The 17,779-nt window shown below is 35.2% G+C and overlaps 2 protein-coding genes across 2 annotated transcripts in view; both read left to right on the forward strand.

The window, feature by feature from the left end:
• Positions 1–10,705, forward strand: part of LOC135838554 (uncharacterized) — a 42,421-nt gene extending 31,716 nt beyond the window's left edge. The window contains exons 3-4 of the mRNA XM_065354235.1: positions 3,143–3,286; positions 10,276–10,705. Coding sequence (XP_065210307.1) covers positions 3,143–3,286; positions 10,276–10,467 — 336 coding nt within the window. The 3' untranslated portion in view covers positions 10,468–10,705. The remainder of the gene's footprint in view (positions 1–3,142; positions 3,287–10,275) is intronic.
• Positions 10,706–13,928: 3,223 nt separating this feature from the next.
• On the forward strand, positions 13,929–16,821 carry LOC135838564 (uncharacterized). The gene is made up of 2 exons (XM_065354247.1): positions 13,929–14,158; positions 14,250–16,821. Exon 2 carries the CDS (start codon positions 14,308–14,310, stop codon positions 16,330–16,332), a length of 2,025 nt encoding a protein of 674 aa, XP_065210319.1. The 5' UTR covers positions 13,929–14,158; positions 14,250–14,307; the 3' UTR covers positions 16,333–16,821.
• The last annotated feature ends 958 nt before the right edge of the window (positions 16,822–17,779 follow it).

Genomic DNA, 17,779 nt, shown 5'->3' on the forward strand with positions numbered 1-17,779 from the left:
GGTATAAACTCGAGATCGAGATGTGCTCCTGGAAATCGGTTCAAATGTGGATAGATTAAAAATAAGCCACATAACTCGATTTCTCGCTGTCCAAATTGATTTCCACACGTTTTGGATAAATTTTATAATTACCTATGTATGTACTTAGACATTGAAAATCGCACTAGAATGCTCCAATATGGTCAGAAATGGTGAAATTTGGTTCGAGGGAGTTAATATGTATGAGTATTATAGTCCGGCATATGACAATAGGAGTAATTGCACCCCCCCCCCCGCCGATCATACAGGACAACTTTTTTCTTAAAGGGGACACCATAAGGAACATATTACAGCAAACTTGCCAAAAAAAAAGTTGGCCTTACTTACAAAATGGCGGCCACTTGATTGACAGGTCAGCCGAAATCGCAGATTTTGCGTTTTAACATAGGACTTGCACGAACTTTTTCAAACTTTACAAAGGTAGATCGAAAGATCATGCAAAAATTTATCACCTGTCAAAATTTCAAGTGCTAAAGTGCGTTTTTCGATTTTTGGCGAATTTTTGAAAATCGAATTTAGGCCAAAAATGAGGGAAAAAATCAAAATTTCACCAAATTGACCAAGAATGCTGAAATTCGGGATATACCCTATTTTCGACATGCCAAATCGATTGGAAACGGTTTCAACCCGTTTTAAGCAGTTCTGGAGCCTCCAGCAGATTTTTGAAACTCAAAATTCCCACAAAATTCCATCAAATTGGAGTTGTAATGCTGAAATTTATTCTAAAAACTAATTTCAATACACTACGAAGTACTGCAGGTGAATTTCAAGTCGTTTTGGAGCCTCCAGCGACTTTTTGAATTTTCCTGAAACCTTCAGCAGATTTTTGAAACCTTAAATTCTCACAAAATTTCATCAAATGGAGATGGAAAGCTGAAATTAACTCTACACTCCAATTTTAACACCCTCTGAAGACGACTTCAGGTGGGTTCAAGTCATTTTAGGGCCTCCAGCGACTTTCTTGAAAATTACTGGATCCTCCAGCAGATTTTTGAAACTTGAAATTTCCCCAACGTTAATTTATCAAATGGAGTTGGCAAGCTGAAATTTACTTCGCAGAGTACATGGTGGTTTCAAATAGGTTTGAAGTTTCCAGCTACTTATAGTAAATTTCAGTTTTCCAAAAAACCGTCATAGGTACAACCTTTCAAAAAGTTGCTGGAGGCTCCAAAACGACTTGAAATTCACTAGCAGTCAACTTCGTAGCGTATTGAAATTAGTTTGCAGAATGAATTTCGACTCTCCATCTTAGTTTGATGAAATTTTGGGGAAATTTCAAGTTTCAAAAATCTACTGGAGGCTCCAGTAATTTTTTAAAAAAGTCGTTGGAGGCTCTAAAATGACTTGAAATCCACCAGAAGTCGTTTTCAGAGGGTGTTAAAATTTGAGTGTAGAGTAAATTTCAGCTTTCCATCTCCATTTGATGAAATTTTGTGAGAATTTAAAGTTTCAAAAATCTGCTGAAGGTTTCAGGAATTTTCAAAAAGTCGCTGGAGGCTCCAAAACGACTTGAAATTCACCTGCAGTACTTCGTAGCGTATTGAAATTAGTTTTTAGAATAAATTTTAGCTTTACAACTCCAATTTGATGGAATTTTGTGGGAATTTTGAGTTTCAAAAATCTGCTGGAGGCTCCAGAACTACTCAAAACGGGTTGAAACCGTTTCCAATCGATTTGGCATGTCGAAAATAGGGTATATCCCAACTTTCAGCATTCTTGGTCAATTTGGTAAAATTTTGATTTTTTCCTTCATTTTTGGCCTAAATTCAATTTTTTAAAATTCGCCAAAAATCGAAAAACGCACTTTAGCACTTGAAATTTTGACAGGTGATAAATTTTTGCATGATCTTTCGATCTACCTTTGTAAAGTTTGAAATAGTTCGTGCAAGTCCTATGTTAAAACGCAAAATCTGCGATTTCGGCTGACCTGTCAATCAAAATGGCCGCCATTTTGTAAGTAAGGCTAACTTTTTTTTTTTGCAAGTTTGCTTTAAAATGTTCCTTAGGATGTCCCCTTTAAGAAAAAAGTTGTCCCGGGGGATCGGCGGGGGTCGCAATTACTCCTATTGTCATATGCTGGTTTCAGAATTGATTTCCACCAGTTTTACTGAATGAATGCACATTTTTTTCAAAAAAGCATAATTCCTCAAAAATAATCACTTTTGAATTTTAGAAAATTCGCCAAAAATGGAATAATCAATTCGAACAGCTTGAATTTTGATTTGGCAGGACTCCGATGGATGGAGGGGGAGCGGGTTAACCATATTCTTTCCAAAACTAGCGATCTTGTGTGTATTGAAAACCTAATACTCTGTCAGTTCTTTGTCGTGGTGTTCAACATTACATAATACATAAATCATTGATAACATGTAGTAGATTATTCAAATCCGCAATTCTATACTCAGTCGAATGTTACGAACGTACGACTAGGATAATTATTAATTATTATCGAGCATGGTCTAGGTGTCTGAATCCAAGATTTGACACGGTGGTGGTCTTGGTGGTTATCAATGATCGTATATAAATGGAAATTCAAATTATCTTCTTACACATGTTTCGTTATTTTTACGTGATAAAAAGTAACTATGTAGTATGTATTATAGGTGCATATGTAATTTATTTATGTGTAATTGGTGTGTGATGCAATGGAGAATGTGATGTGATAGGTCGATCCTCGTCGTATACTTTTATACAGCTCCATATTCATGAGTTAATTTCGAAAAGGGTACATTGTAGATGACCTGTTGTATCCCCGGATCCGTCTGCCAGATACATTACATAGGTACCTACCTCAAATGTGAATTTTGCAGGGAAAAAATTTGGAAATATTCCAATAGGTCAGTTGTATTTTCGATTCAATGTCAAATTTTAACGACCCCTTCTCTCTGTGTGAATTTTATAGTCATGTAAAATGACTACAGCCAGTTTGAACATTTGAATTTAGATATTCAATCGATCCTGAGCATTACTCTCGACGAGGTATTCGGTGCATGAGATGAGACAGACTGAAATGTGTTTTTATCTAAATTATTGCTCAATTATTTCTCAATATCATAAATCAATCAATTAATTAATACGAGTACTTTTTTTCACTGTGTTTCAGATCGATGGTAAAACAATTTACCCTTCGAGTTCATTCATTAGTTATTCGGATAATAATTACATGATGCCGAACATAATGGAATCGTATTACCCACAATGGCCTAGGGTATCTCTGATTCCACAACCTCATCGAAATTCATCTCAAGTAAGTTCGTCAGTAGTTATCTCGGATATATTAATTATTAATTAATAAAAAAGGTGTATACGTATAGGTACACCTTACGTACTTTTTGTTAAGAAATCTATGACACCATTATACGAGTTACAGTACCTATATTTTTTCAATCATAATCGTCACTCTGTTACGAAATAGAAACTATAATAGGTGTAGTATAAGTGCCAGTATCGAGTCTTCATTATGGACTCTGGAGATGGACCAGGTACATTACATATGTTCTTAGTAGGTATATACTTGTAATATGTGGTTCACTTATGGACTGCGGCATGATAATCATACCATATCTGAAAAATATGAATTACAAAGATGGTTTCATTTTATGGTACCTTTTAAATTGAACTACATACACACACAGTACTCGTACAGTAGGTAATATAGCTACAATATTGCTTTATATGTAATGTTCTGTTCCACTTAAATACCTACTACTTACTATACGTTGAGATAATTCCATCGAATAAAGAATGCTTGGTACTTGGTAGGGCTATACCGAACGATAAAACGACAAATTCATCCGCATGTCATTATACCCATGCCATATGCAGACCCAAGTTTTCTCGAACTCGAAATCTTCATTCTATTAAGATAATTACTTAATTTAAAACACGTTAGTCTATATTATGTAGATCTAAAAACGTAAATATATAGTCCACAGGTAATTTATGTACCTATATTCGTGTAGGTAACTGGTTCTTTTTGAAGATATTGTTCTGCAACCTTGGGAATGAAGTTGATCATTTAATTGTATAATCGTACGCGGCTTATAAAATTACGAGTAGTTACCTTTGTAATTACGCTTTCGGATATGTTGTTAGTTCGCGCGACGATTATGTTAGTGTTACAATTCCATTGTTCGTGTGATGATTCTTTACAGTTTGTGTCTCATCTTCTTGAGATTTCCAAGTAAACTTGGTTATATGCGAGTATAGCTTTGAAAAGATTTTTATCGAGTGTTGAACTGGGTCGATGGGTTACCGGACAGGACACTGAACGGTATTAGAATCTGTTGTGAGATAATACAAATTACCTGGTATCTGTTTTGAAGAAGGAGATTAGCATAAAGAGACGAATTTTCCTCCTTTGGTCCATTTTCCGCCAGTAAAAAAATGATAAAATTGGCTTGAAACTGTAAAAATAGAATCCCAAGGATATATGTACAATGTACATATAAAGCATCAAAGAGTTATTGAGCTCGTGAGATATTTTTTGGGGCTCCAAGTACTGTTCTAAGAATTGTCCAAGAATGGTCGAAAAATGTGATTGGGCATGTAAGAACTGTAAGAATGGTCTTTTCTAGACACTAGTCGAGTTTCCTACGGACTGAGCTCAATTTCGAGACTGCCCATTCAAATAGGTATTTTTTGGGCCCATTTTCAAAAAATTGCCCAAAAATGGTCGAAAAATGTGATTAGCGAGCTAAAACTTTGGGAATCATCTTTTCTAGTCCGAAATCGAGTTTCTTAGAGTTAGGGGACGGTTTTGAGTCTAGGCATCTAAAAGAGTATTTTGGGCTCTAAATTTTCAAAAAATTGCCCATAAATGGTCGAAAAATGTGATTGAGGAGCTAAAACATTGAGAATCATATTTTCTAGTCCCAAGTCGAGTTTCTCGGAGTTTTAGCACAATTTCGAGTCTGCGCACTCGAAAAAGATATTTTTTGGACCCCAAATTTTTAAAAAATTGCCCAAAAATGGTCGAAAAATGTGATTGAGGTGCTTAAACGTTGAGAATCGTCTTTTCTAGTCCCAAGTCGAGTTTCTTAAAGTTTGGGCGCGATTTTGAGTCCAGGTATCCAAAATGGGTATTTTTGGGGCCCCAAATTTTCAAAAAAAAAAATGCCCAAAAATGGTCGAAAAATGTAATTGAGGTGCTTAAACGTTGAGAATCGTCTTTTCTAGTCCCAAGTCGAGTTTCTTAAAGTTTGGGCGCGATTTTGAGTCCAGGTATCCAAAATGGGTATTTTTGGGGCCCCAAATTTTCAAAAAAAAAAAAATGCCCAAAAATGGTCGAAAAATGTAATTGAGGAACTAAAATTTTGGGAATCGTCTTTTCTACTCTCAAGTCGGGGTTTTTAAAGCTTGGGCGTGATTTTGAGTTCAGGCATCCAAAATGGGTTTTTTGGGGCCCTAATTTTCAAAAAAATTGCCCAAAAATGGTCGAAAAATGTGATTGAGGGGCTTTGAGAATCATCTTTTCCAGTCTGAAGTCGAGTTTTTTTAGAGTTTTGGGCGTGATTTTGAGTCTAGGCATCCAAAAGGGTATTTTTTGGGCCCCAAACTTGCAAAGAATTTCCCAAAAATGGTCGAAAAATGTGATTGAGGAGTTAAAACATTGAGAATCACATTTTCTAGTCCCAAGTCGAGTTTCTCAACGTTTGGGCGTCAGTTTGAGTCCAGTCATCCAAAATGGGTTTTTTGGGGCCCTAATTTTCAAAAAAAATGGCCAAAAATGGTCGAAAAATGTAATTGAGGAACTAAAATTTTGGGAATCGTCTTTTCTAGTAGCAATTCGAGTTTTTTTAAAGTTTGGGCGTGATTTTGAGTTCAGGCATACAAAATGGGTTTTTTGGGGCCCTAATTTTCAAAAAAATTGCCGAAAAATGGTCGAAAAATGTGATTGAGGAGCTAAACCTTTGAGAATCATCTTTTCCAGTCTAAAGTCGAGTTTTTTTAGAGTTTTGGGCGCGATTTTGAGTCTAGGCATCCAAAAGGGTATTTTTGGGCCCCAAACTTTCAAAGAATTTCCCAAAAATGGTCGAAAAATGTGATTGAGGAGTTAAAACATTGAGAATCACATTTTCTAGTCCCAAGTCGAGTTTCTTAAAGTTTGGGTGTCAGTTTGAGTCCAGTCTTCCAAAATGGGTTTTTTGGGGCCCTAATTTTCAAAAAAATTGCCCAAAAATGGTCGAAAAATGTAATTGAGGAGCTAAAACTTTGGAAATCGTCTTTTCTAGTCTCAGGTCGAGTTTTTTAGGAGTTGGTCCCGATTTTGAGTCTAGGCATTCAAAATGGATATTTTTGGGGCCCAAAATCTTCAAAAAAAAATTGCTTAAAAATAGTCGAAAAATGTACCTAATTTGGGAGCTGAAAATTTAGGAATCGTTTTTCCAGTCCCAAGTCGAGTTTCTCAAAGTTTGGGCGCGGTTTTGAGTCCAGGCATCCAAAATGGGTAGGTATTTTTGGGGCCCAAAATTTTCATTGCCCAAAAATGATCGCAAAATGTGATCGAGGAGTTAAAACATTGAGAATCATATTTTCTAGTCCCAAATCGAGTTGCTTAAAGTTTTTGCGCGATTTTGAGTCCAGGAATCCAAAATGGGTATTTTTGGGGCCCAAATTTTCAAAAAAATTGCTCAAAAATGGTCTATAAGGGTAATTGAGGAACTAAAACTTTGGGAATCGTCTTCTCTAGTTTCAGTCTCAGGCCGAAATTTTTAGGAGTTGGGTGCGATTTGAGTCTTGGCATTCAAAAAAATATTTTTGGGGCCCAAATTAAAAAAAAAATTGCTCAACAGTAGTCTAAAAATGTAATTTAGGAGCTGAAAATTTGGGAATCGTCTTTTCTAGTCCCAAGTGGTTTCTCAAAGTTTGGGCGCGGTTTTGAGTCCAGACATCCAAAATGGGTATTTTTGTGGCCCAAAATTTTCATTGCACAAAAATGGTCGAAAAATGTGATTGAGAAGTTGAAAAATTGAGAATCATATTTTCTAGTCCCAAGTCGAGTTTCTTAATGTTTGGGCGTGTGTTTGAGTCCAGCAATCCAAAATGGGTATTTTTGGGCCCCAAATTTTCAAAAAAATTGCCCAAAAGTGGTTGAAAAATGTATTTGAGGAGCTAAAACCTTGGGAATCGTCTCTTCTAGTCCCAGGTCGAGTTTGACGGGAGGGGGGGGGGGGGGTTGGGCGCGATTTTGATTCTAGGCATTCAAAAAAATATTTTTGGGGCCCAAAATTGAAAAAAAATTGCTCAAAAATAGTCGAAAAATGTAATTTGGGAGCTAAAAATTTGTGAATCGTCTTTTCTAGTCCCAAGTCGAGTTTCTGAAAGTTTGGGCGCGGTTTTGAGTCCAAGCATCCAAAATGAGTATTTTTGGGGCCCAAATTTAAAAAAAAAATGCTCAAAAGTAGTCTAAAAATGTAATTTAGGAGCTGAAAATTTGGGAATCGTCTTTTCTAGTCCCAAGTAGTTTCTCAAAGTTTGGGCGCGGTTTTGAGTCCAGACATCCAAAATGGATATTTTTGGGGCCCAAAATTTTCATTGCACAAAAATGGTCGAAAAAATAATGTGACTGAGGAGTTGAAAAATTGAGAATCATATTTTCTAGTCCCAAGTCGAGTTTCTTAATGTTTGGGCGTGTGTTTGAGTCCAGCCATCCAAAATGGGTATTTTTGGGCCCCAAATTTTCAAAAAAATTTCCCCAAAAATGGTCAAAAAATGTAATTGTGGAGCTAAAACTTTGGAAATCGTTTTTTCTAGTCCCAGTTTGAGTTTTTTAGGGGGGTTGGGCGCAATTTCAAATCTAGGCATCCAAAAGAGTATTTTTGGGCCCAAAATTCTTATGAAATTGCTCAAAAATGGTCGAAAAAATGCAATGAGAAAGGTGAAAATTTGGCAATCATCTTTTCTATTTCTAGTTCGAGTTTCCTAGGATTTGGGAGAGATTTCGAGTCTATGCATGTAAAAACGTATTTTTTGGGCCCAAAATTTTTCAAAAAATTTTCCAAAAAATGGGCGTAAAGTCTCCTTTTTAACTTTTTAAGAAAAGTTTCAAATCATGGATATATTTTTACTGAGGTCAACTGAAAGTTTAGAATTTTGAATGGAAAAAAAATGTTCAAAGTTTTCAAAAATCTAACTTATGTCTTGAATTTATTGGAATTTTTTTTTCAAGTTCTCAAAAGTCTCGCCAAAAAATTCTAAAATTGGCCTACTAAAATGGCTCTCGGTACAATAAACATATCAATGTTTTTAAAAAAAGATCTAAAACGCACCCGAACAATTATTTTTTGAAGCCAAAATTTTCAAAAAATTTCCCAAAAATGATCGAAAAATGCATCTGTGCAGCTACTACTTTCGGAATTGTGTTTTCTTGTCAAAGGTCGAGTTTTAGACAATTCCAAAAGTTGTACTATTCCAATCGCATTTTTCGACTGTTTTTTTTAGAAATTTTTTGAAAATTTAAGGCTCGAAAAATACTCTTTTGGATGCGCAGACTCGAAATCTTGTCCAAACTCCAGAAAACTTTAATTGTGAGGAGAAAAGAGTATTCCCAAAGTTGTAGCATTCAAATTGCATTTTTCGACCATTCTTTGGAAAAGCATTATTCCTAAAGTTTTGGTCTCCTCAATCGTTTTTTTCATCATTTTTGGGAAATTTTTCGAATATTTGGAGCCCGAAAAATCTCTCATGAGCTTTATAGCTTTTTTTTCACTTGATATGCCCTGGAAATTATTATTTTACTGTTCAAAGCAAATTTTTCATTTTTTTTTTTTTTTTTTGGTTGGTGGAATTAACCAAAAATTAAAGCTTCGAGACCTTTGGGTTCTCTTTTGAAATAAAAAATTTTAAATTGGGTCAAATCAGTTGCTGGAGCCTCGTGAGACTCCCTTGTCAAGTGTTGGAAAATCATCGACTTGAAATGAAAGTGGCAAATTTTGAACATGCCCCATAATACGATATTACATTAAAATCAACTAGGTAATTCCAAAAATATCTTCAAAAATTGAAAAAAAAAGTCCACTTTCCTGATTTTTAAAATAAAGACAGAAAAAAATTGGAAAAATTGAAAAAATACTCTGCCAATCAAAATTTTTGGTATCGAATTTCATTTTTAAATTTTGAATTTTATAAGCCCATTTTGCCAAAACTGCAAAAAAGTGTTGCATTTGCACCATACCTACTTGAAAAAGTCTGACTTTTTTTTGACAAAATTGCTCAAAGGTCTCGCATTCTACAAGAATAAGTTCTGTTTTTTTTTTTTCCAAAATTGCACAATACAATGTCCTGCAGATTTTCTAAAAAAAAAAAATTTGCTAAAATTGAAAAAAAGTTTCTTGAGACTAAACTGCTCAGAAGAGCTGCATTTGTCGAAAATGTATTTTTTGGGCAAAATTGAAAAGAGACACTATTCTAATATTAAAACTGCTCAAAAGTCCAGTAACTATTTATCAAAAAAAATTGTTTTTTGTAAAAATTGCTAAAAGTCGTCATTTTTTGGTAGACTTGTGAATAAGTTCTAATCTTTTGCTCTAATTATTTAAATTGTATAATTTCTCTCAAAATATGTAGGTTGGGTAATGGCTAGAGCGAAAAAAAGACAATTTTTTCGAAAATGCTTCCTCTTTGATGACCCATATCTGCCCCCTTGGGTACTTTCAGAGAAATCCTCCGAAGATTCACCCTGGAGATCATATGTACTTGCCTACCTCAGCATTATTATCGAATAATAGAACACGATAGACTGTAGACATCGTCGTATTATCATTTCTTCGAAGGGAATTCGCCTCTTGAAAACAGCACACTAGGCATTATAGAGATTATAGACACCCAAACAAACGCCAATAATCCACGAACTACCAAAAAGTGAAACCCTGAACGGAAATAAAAACCCGTTTTAATTGGTTATACAACTTCGTATAGGTATTTTTTTAAACGACATTCAGCAAAAAAAAAAAAAGTATACACAAGATAAGAAAATCTCGACCGATCGAGTCTATAATATGTATTACGATATCTCGGTGGGTACTCGTATAATGGTGGCACGATGTGTACGATTATTATTGAGCAACACGCCAATGGTAACGGTACTTAAAATAATTATAATGAAGAGTGAGAAAATAAAAAATTAATAATAAGTAATTCGTTAATACCTACCTACCTATCTTATTACCAGTAGTATCCAGTATCATTCCTACCAAATTTTTAATAATGTATCGATTTCATCGACTTGTTTTTTAGGAAAAAGAGCTGGGTAGTCGAGCCAGAGTTAAACCATACGAAAAACCTTATCCTACGAGTACTAACGAAAGGTGTAGAAAGAAAAGTGATAGTACTGTCACGGAAGAAGATATCGACAAGACTTATACCGGTTTGGATCGTGAAATAGCTGAAGAATTCATTTCAGTTGCCATGGAACCTAAAAGAATGTAAAATACGTACGATTCACGATTATTGCTATAGCACAAGTGCATAGGTGCTGGCTAATGTGGCCTTTTATGTCTTTTCAATGGCGTATATTAACCAGATTCAGTTTTTCTAGTCATTCGAAGGATGGTGAAATACGTTTGCAAGACCCTGCGAATGCGATGTATATTATTTTTGTTTTAATTGGATACTACATATTTTGAAGCGTTGTGATTAAATAAATTTATACGATTGCGCAGTTTTACATTTCTCGGTGTTTTTTTTTGCAATTTTTGTATGTTATCAGACCATTTTTTAAATAATTTTTTACACACCTACTGAAGTATTTTTGAGTTTATTTATAAAATTTTCAGCTTTTTTTTCAATTTAAAAGTAATTTTGCACTTTTTTTTGAGGAACCTGAATTTTTTATTTTTTTTTATTTCCCATTTATGATATTGATAGGTAACCACTAGACATTATTATTTTTTTCATCATAAGACCAAATTGAGGTACTTATCCGGAGTAGGAGTGATGAGTGTTGAAACACAAAAATAAGTTCATACCTATTCGAATTTATCACCCACTAAAAACCGAACAAACTATATGTCACACGGCATTACTTGATATTTTCAACATTTCAACTTTAGTTAAAATTTTCATCATAAGACCAAATTGGGGCATCTGTGTAATGGGTTGGGATTGGGAGGCTCATCTTTGGGAGCCATACACTTATCTCACTCCCAACTCCCAAGACCCAAAAGCAACTTGAAAGCTAAAATGTAAAAAAAGTGACACTTACAGATTTTTAGTAAAAGCTCTGAAAGTTCAGTTTTATTATGCTTTACCCTTTACCATTTGGTGATTTGGGAGTATTTAGTTTGTGTCCTGTCCTGAACTCCTGAGACTGGGACGGAGTGGGAGCTTCACTGGGTGGCTACTGGCTAGGGAGCTCCCAGATTTTAGAATTTATAGAGTTTTGCCATTTCCATATTGTGCAAGAACCAGATCGCCACAAGACCACATCCACAAGTCCACAACCAGACCATAATTTCAATCAGAAGATAGAAGAACCCTCAAAAGTCAAAACCGTGTTCAAGAATCGGTTATTTTATTTTGGTTCCCTTACCCAGTTACCCTACCTTACCTTACCATTGAAATTCAGGGATGAGGCCCGGCCCAGGACCAAGACCCTAAACCCGAAAAAGCCCCGAATATTTCCTTGAAGCCCGAATGTCCAAGCCCCAAAACCTTAAAAACTGTAACCTACAAAGCCCTGGCCCAAATCCCGAAACCTTTTCCTCTGAAAACCAAGCCGCAAACGTGAGCCCCGAAACCCAAACTGTGATCAGGGCTTTTCGGGACTTGTGTAAATTTTGTAAATTACTATTGTTACCTATAGTACCATTCTGTGCCTCTCAAAACTTTAAAAGGCAAAAAAGATGATTTACCAAAAAAAATTTACAACTTCAGCAAAAAGTTTAATATTTCAAGAGGTTTTTAGTACATTATTTATAATATTCTGTAACTCTGTAAGTAGTCCATTGTTCTTTGAAAAATGATACTTAAAAAATTTGAACAATAATTAAAAACTCGAAAAAAATGTAATTCTGATTAAATAAATAAATAAAAAAAAACTGTTCAAAATATTTTGAAAAAAGCAATCGGAATCTGTCCTTAAAATGTTTTTTTTTTTCAACAGAAAATCAAATAAGATTGTACTTTATTCTTCATTAAAATTGCAATGGAGGGGCTTCATGGAAAAGGGGCCTTGGTCAATTTTTTTTCAGTGATTTACTGATTTTTATAAGTTCAAATGAACTTGAAAAACTTTTCTACAAGCTAACATTTTACAATTCGTTTTTTTTTTTTCATGGAAGAATAGTTCAATATCAGTAATATCACTGAATGTGGTGAAATTGATGAAAAAATTTGATATGTACATTCAAAATTGTAAATGAAAACAAAAAATTAGAAAATGAGTAAGGCCTCTTTTCTGTGGAACTCCTCAATTTCAAGCCTCGAAAAGCCCCGGAAAGCCCTGAACACTTCATTCAAGCCCTGGACATTGAGCCCTGAAACTCAAACCAAAAATTTCCAGGGCCTCAATCCAAGCCCAAGCAGGGATGAGGTCCCGAACGATTTTTTTTCGGGTTCCGGGTTTCCGGGCTTGGGCTTTAAATCAAAAATTTATTAGGTCTTGGGCTTGGATTGAGGCCCAGGAAACTTTGGGTTTGGGTTTCAAGGCTCAGTGTCCAGGGCTTGCATGAAGTGTTCAGGGCTTTCCGGTGCTTTTCAGGCCTTGAAATTGAGTGGTTCCATGGAAAAGGATCCTTGAACATTTGTTTTTTTTTTTCATTAACAATATTTTGAATGTATAAATTTTTTTAAAATAATTTCACCATATTCGGTGATATTGAACTTATCTTCCATGAAAAAAAAAACGAATTGGAAAATGTTAGCTTGTAGAAAAGTTTTTCAAGTCCATTTTGAACTTATAAAGTTGATGAAAAAAATTGACGAAGGCCCCTCTTCCATGAAGGCCCTCAATTGCAATTTCAATGAAGAATAAAGTAAAATCTTATTTGATTATCTGTTGAAAAAAAAACAATTAACATTTTAAGGGCAGATTCCGATTGCTTTTTTCAAAATTATTTGAATGGAAAAGTTTTTTTTATTTTTTTTCTTTTAAATCAGAATTAAATTTATTTTGAAATTTTTAAGAACTGTCCACATTTTTCAAGTATCATTTTTCAAAGAACAATGAACTACCTACGGAATATTATAAATAATGTACCAAAAAAAACCCCTTAAAATATTAAACTTTTTGCTGAAGTTGTAATTTTTTTTTGAAAAAAATCATCTTTTTTGACTTTTGAAATTTTGAGATGCACAGAAACTGACAGAACGGTAATCACAATGGTACCTAATTTACAAAATTTACACAAGCCCCGAAAAGCCCTGAAAAGCCTTGATCACAGTTTGGGTTTTGGGACTTTTGGGGCTCACGTTCGGGGCTTGGTTTTCACTTTTCAGAGAGCCTCAGAGGTAAGTAAAGGTTTTGGGCTTTGGGTCAGGGCTTTGTAGGTTACACTTTTTAAGGTTTTGGGGCTTGTACATTCGGGCTTCAAGGAAAAAATCAGGGCTTTTTCGGGTTTCGGCACTTTCGGCCTTCGGGTCCTGGTCCTGGGCCAGGCGCCTGCCTGGGCCTCATCCCTGACCCTGAGCCCAAGACCTGATAAATTTTTTATTGAAAGCTTATTGAAAGCCCAAGCCCCGAAACCCGAAACCCGGAAAAAAATCGTTCGGGGCTTCATCCCTGTTGAAATTTAATTTTTTGCTTTTGAATTTTTGAAAAAAATAAAAATCTATCAACGAATCAGCGATTTTTGAGTGTTTCCCGATCGCCCATCCAGACTACGCTTCTGGCGCTTATCAAATTAGCTTATCTCGTTCTGTTCTAACCAGGCCTACGAATATCCTATGAGCTACGAAGCTTCGCTCATGCCTCATTCCAATTTCCAAACATCATCCTCCATTGTATTCAGCGTAGTTTTTTTCGAATAAATGTGAATTGCGTCCTTTGGATCATGGATTTACCAAAATTATTAGTTTAATCGCGTTGTTAACTCTTTGTGGATTTATCGTTAATTATTTTTTGATTACTTTTTCGTATATTTCATCATTCGTGTCGCCTTTAATTTCACCAACAACACTCGTAAGTCGAAAGCAACATTGTAGCTGCCTACTAGGTAACTCCTGATTCTATTCTAAATGCTGTGATATTATTTCGGACATTTTATTTCCAGGTATTCCAATCAAATTGAATTGAGATCTTCTTTGCATATTACCGAATCAGAATAGAAAATGGCCGAAACTACTTCTCCAGTTTACGATCTTACCTATCCCAGTGCGGTGACACTGGAAGAAATGTCAGCTATCGCAATCGTTGCGGAATTATGGCGTGAAGAAATCGCACGTGCTGAAATTAAGACTTTGAATGAATTAAAATTAGCGAAGGATATTGTGCTGAAAAAGGTAACCCCCAATATTCCATCGACGATTTACGGATTACTGATCGAGTACACCGCCAAGTTCTGCGTATCAATTGCTGATTGGATTAAGTACCATTCCAAAGATGTTTTATTTGATACTGATTACAATAGTTCCTGGATTAAGTACCATTCCAAAAATGTTTTATTTGATACTGATTCCAATAGTTACATTGAGCTGTTGAACAAGTTCCATGATTTTGTATGGGACTGGAATGGTGATATTCATTATGTCCGAACGGCGAAACGAATGATGCTGTCTGATCGCTTCGCTGCTGTTGAGAAATTCAAAATTGCCTGTTGGTACTGCTTTGAAGATGATATTGAGCGAATTTGGCCATTTGTCAGCTCGAACTTCGATTTGGCTCAAATTGATTTCAACGTACGCCCATTGCTGTACTACTGGATTTGCTGTCTTAGAAACGAACTAAACATTCTACCCAATCCTCAGGATGAACCAATCGATGAGCTGATGTTCAGTAATTGCAGATCTTTTTTCTCCCTTGAGTACTTTTGGAATCGTGTACCCCACGAAAGGCGATCGCGACCAACGTCAGTGCTGTCTACGTTCCATTCCAGCTTATTCGCTAGGTTCACTTTACGAAGATTAAACGAATTCGAACTAGAAGAATTTCTCGCTGAAACAGGTGTTAATTTCATGTATTCTCTGTTGATCTTTGCCAGAGAAAAAGTACACGTTCTTCCTGCTTGGATGTACATCAGAAACAAATTGAATAGAAGTCAGTTCATCCGATTAATCGAGAAACTGCTAGAACATGAGACTCGCTTTTTCACCGCTAAGGAACGATTGAATTCCGATGATGAAGTATATTTATGCTGTGAAATATGGAAAAATTATCCAGAGAATATGAAGCAATGGGTATTGAATGACGTATTATTGAATGAAACATTGTTCAAGAGTCCATGTACGAGGTCATCTGACACTCAACCTAGAGAAATGAGATTCCTGATCACAGTTCTGTTGGATGCCAGTTTTGAACAAAGGCACAAATTTTGGTGCAACAATTGGCGTAATTTGATCTCTGGTGCTCGTGTCAGAGAACTATTGGCAGTAATGAAGTTATGTTTCCGAGACGAGAACGACGTGAGCTTATTCAAAGAGCAACATATGTCTAAATACGAAAATATCCGCCCATATTGCGTTGACCTGCTAAGACTCTGTTATTTCAAAGAATTGCGTGCGTTTTTGTCTTTTTGTTGTTCCAACGAGCAAAAACTAAGAGAGCTGAAACAGCAACTGTTGAGGTCTAATGTTCTCGGTGAAAATTCTATTCTTAGCTATACCATATGCCGTTCTTATAAAGAGTTGAATGCGTTGGTCGAAGACGCTTTTGCTGAGGACGTCGATCTTCTTGTTGAATTCAAAAATCAATTCGTTTCATCACCTGTAACTGAACGTCACTTTTGCGATTATATTGACAGCGGCGACTTCGATGATCTGATACAATTCGTTGAAACATTTGCACCCGAAGAAGCTGTTCATGTTTTGAAGCAACGTTTATTTGATGTTTTCAACGAGTATCTGGTCTCTGGTGTTATTTATGAAATGAAAGGTGATGAATTACAAAGATTTCTGGTCTGGTTGTTGGATAGTGAAGATGAGATCGGTAAATTCAAGCAGTCGTTACCAGTAGATGATATTTTTTGCAACGTAATACAGGATGAGTTGGAGCTTGCGTATGACGATTGGGATGGTAGTGATGATTATATGATAAACGTGCCATACCCACATAGGCTGGATGATTTTTTGAACTGGTATTTTAATAATGATGCTGAAGAGATTCGAAAAATCAAGAAACGGTACTCCGATTGGTTGTAGATGTTCGGTCATCGAAAATACTTGGTGATTTTTCTCGAAACTTTTTCTTTTTCAAGTTACCAAAATAGAAATTATTTATGTGTGATTTTCTTACGTGAATGCAGCATTTTTGACATTGTTTTGTTTTTGTTACTGATATTTATAGTATGTACTATTATTATTCATTTTGTTTTTATGAAGTTGTACTTAATCATGATTTTCTTATTTCGTTAATCGTAAGGTACCTACCTATTTAACCAGTTGAGTTGTTGACTACTGCATATTTAATTAATCCGTGTTTGCCCGGTGGAGTTGTTTCTTGTCCAATCAGCCTATTTATGTGTGATTTTCCTATGCGAATGCAGCATTTTTTACATTGTTTTGATTTTGTTACTGTTATTTAGTATGTACTACTCGTATTATTCATTTTGTTATTATGAAGTTGTAATCATGATTTTCTTGTTTCATTAATCGTAAGGTACCTACCTATTAAACCAGTTGAGCTGTTGACTACTGCATATTTAATTAATTCTTATTGTCCAATCAGCCTTACTTTTTGGTTTAGGTATTCAAACTTAATTAGATCGATTTCTTCCCCGAGAGTTCTCTCCGATGGTCTAGTGATTGATTACCTATTTGAGAAATATCCGAACTTATAAAATGGAAAGTTTACATTCGACATTGGTATCTCAATTCTCAAGAATAAGCTAGTTCAACTTTGAGCAAATTTTTCGTGGGGATCTTCGAGATCGAGAGAATACTTTGGAAATTCTAAATGAATAATTACGTAAAACTTTGAAAAGTTCAAAATAAAATTTCAAGGTAAAAGCGATAATATCTAAGAATTTGACAAAATTGGAGTTGCTCTTTTCAACAAAGTAAAATTTTGAAAATGGAATCCCCCCTCCCTGAAGAAAAAAGGTCCTAATAAATATCGATTAAAATGCAGCGATTGTCAACCCAATTTTTGAAAAATTTCAAAATCTGATCCCAGATTCAACACTACCTATATCACTGAATCAAAATATTTACCAACTTGCCAGATGAACTTATCCTCGATCTATTTGATGAATTATTTTTCAGGTGGTCATTACGAGTTTGTTTTTTTGATCGATGCCTTAATAATAACCGGAGAATTCTGGTTAAAAAAAGCACTCGAGGTGTCCCGTCTGGAAATTGGCTCAAATGGTGATAAAAACTTATTAAATAAATCGAGAATAAGCCTCTACTGAATTTTCACGCCTTTGCGTTAATTTTCAAATTCATCTGGAGAAATCGAAAATTGCTCTGGAGGATTCAGAATGACCAGACGTGGTAAAATTCGGTTTGATTGAGTGGATAAGAGTAGGTACTTACATATTTTTTATATTTACTATTAATCTCAAAAATCATGATCCAAATTCAAAATTAAAATTCTTCAAAGATGCTCAAAAAAACATTCGTGTTGAAATATTTTGAGTACCTATAT

The sequence above is a fragment of the Planococcus citri genome, chromosome 1, assembly GCF_950023065.1.
Source record: "Planococcus citri chromosome 1, ihPlaCitr1.1, whole genome shotgun sequence".
Taxonomy (NCBI): domain Eukaryota; kingdom Metazoa; phylum Arthropoda; class Insecta; order Hemiptera; family Pseudococcidae; genus Planococcus; species Planococcus citri.

Coding starts and splice junctions, on each gene's coding strand:
- LOC135838564 (XM_065354247.1), top strand. CDS start 14,308: ATGGCCGAAACTACTTCTCCAGTTTACGATCTTACCTATCCCAGTGCG.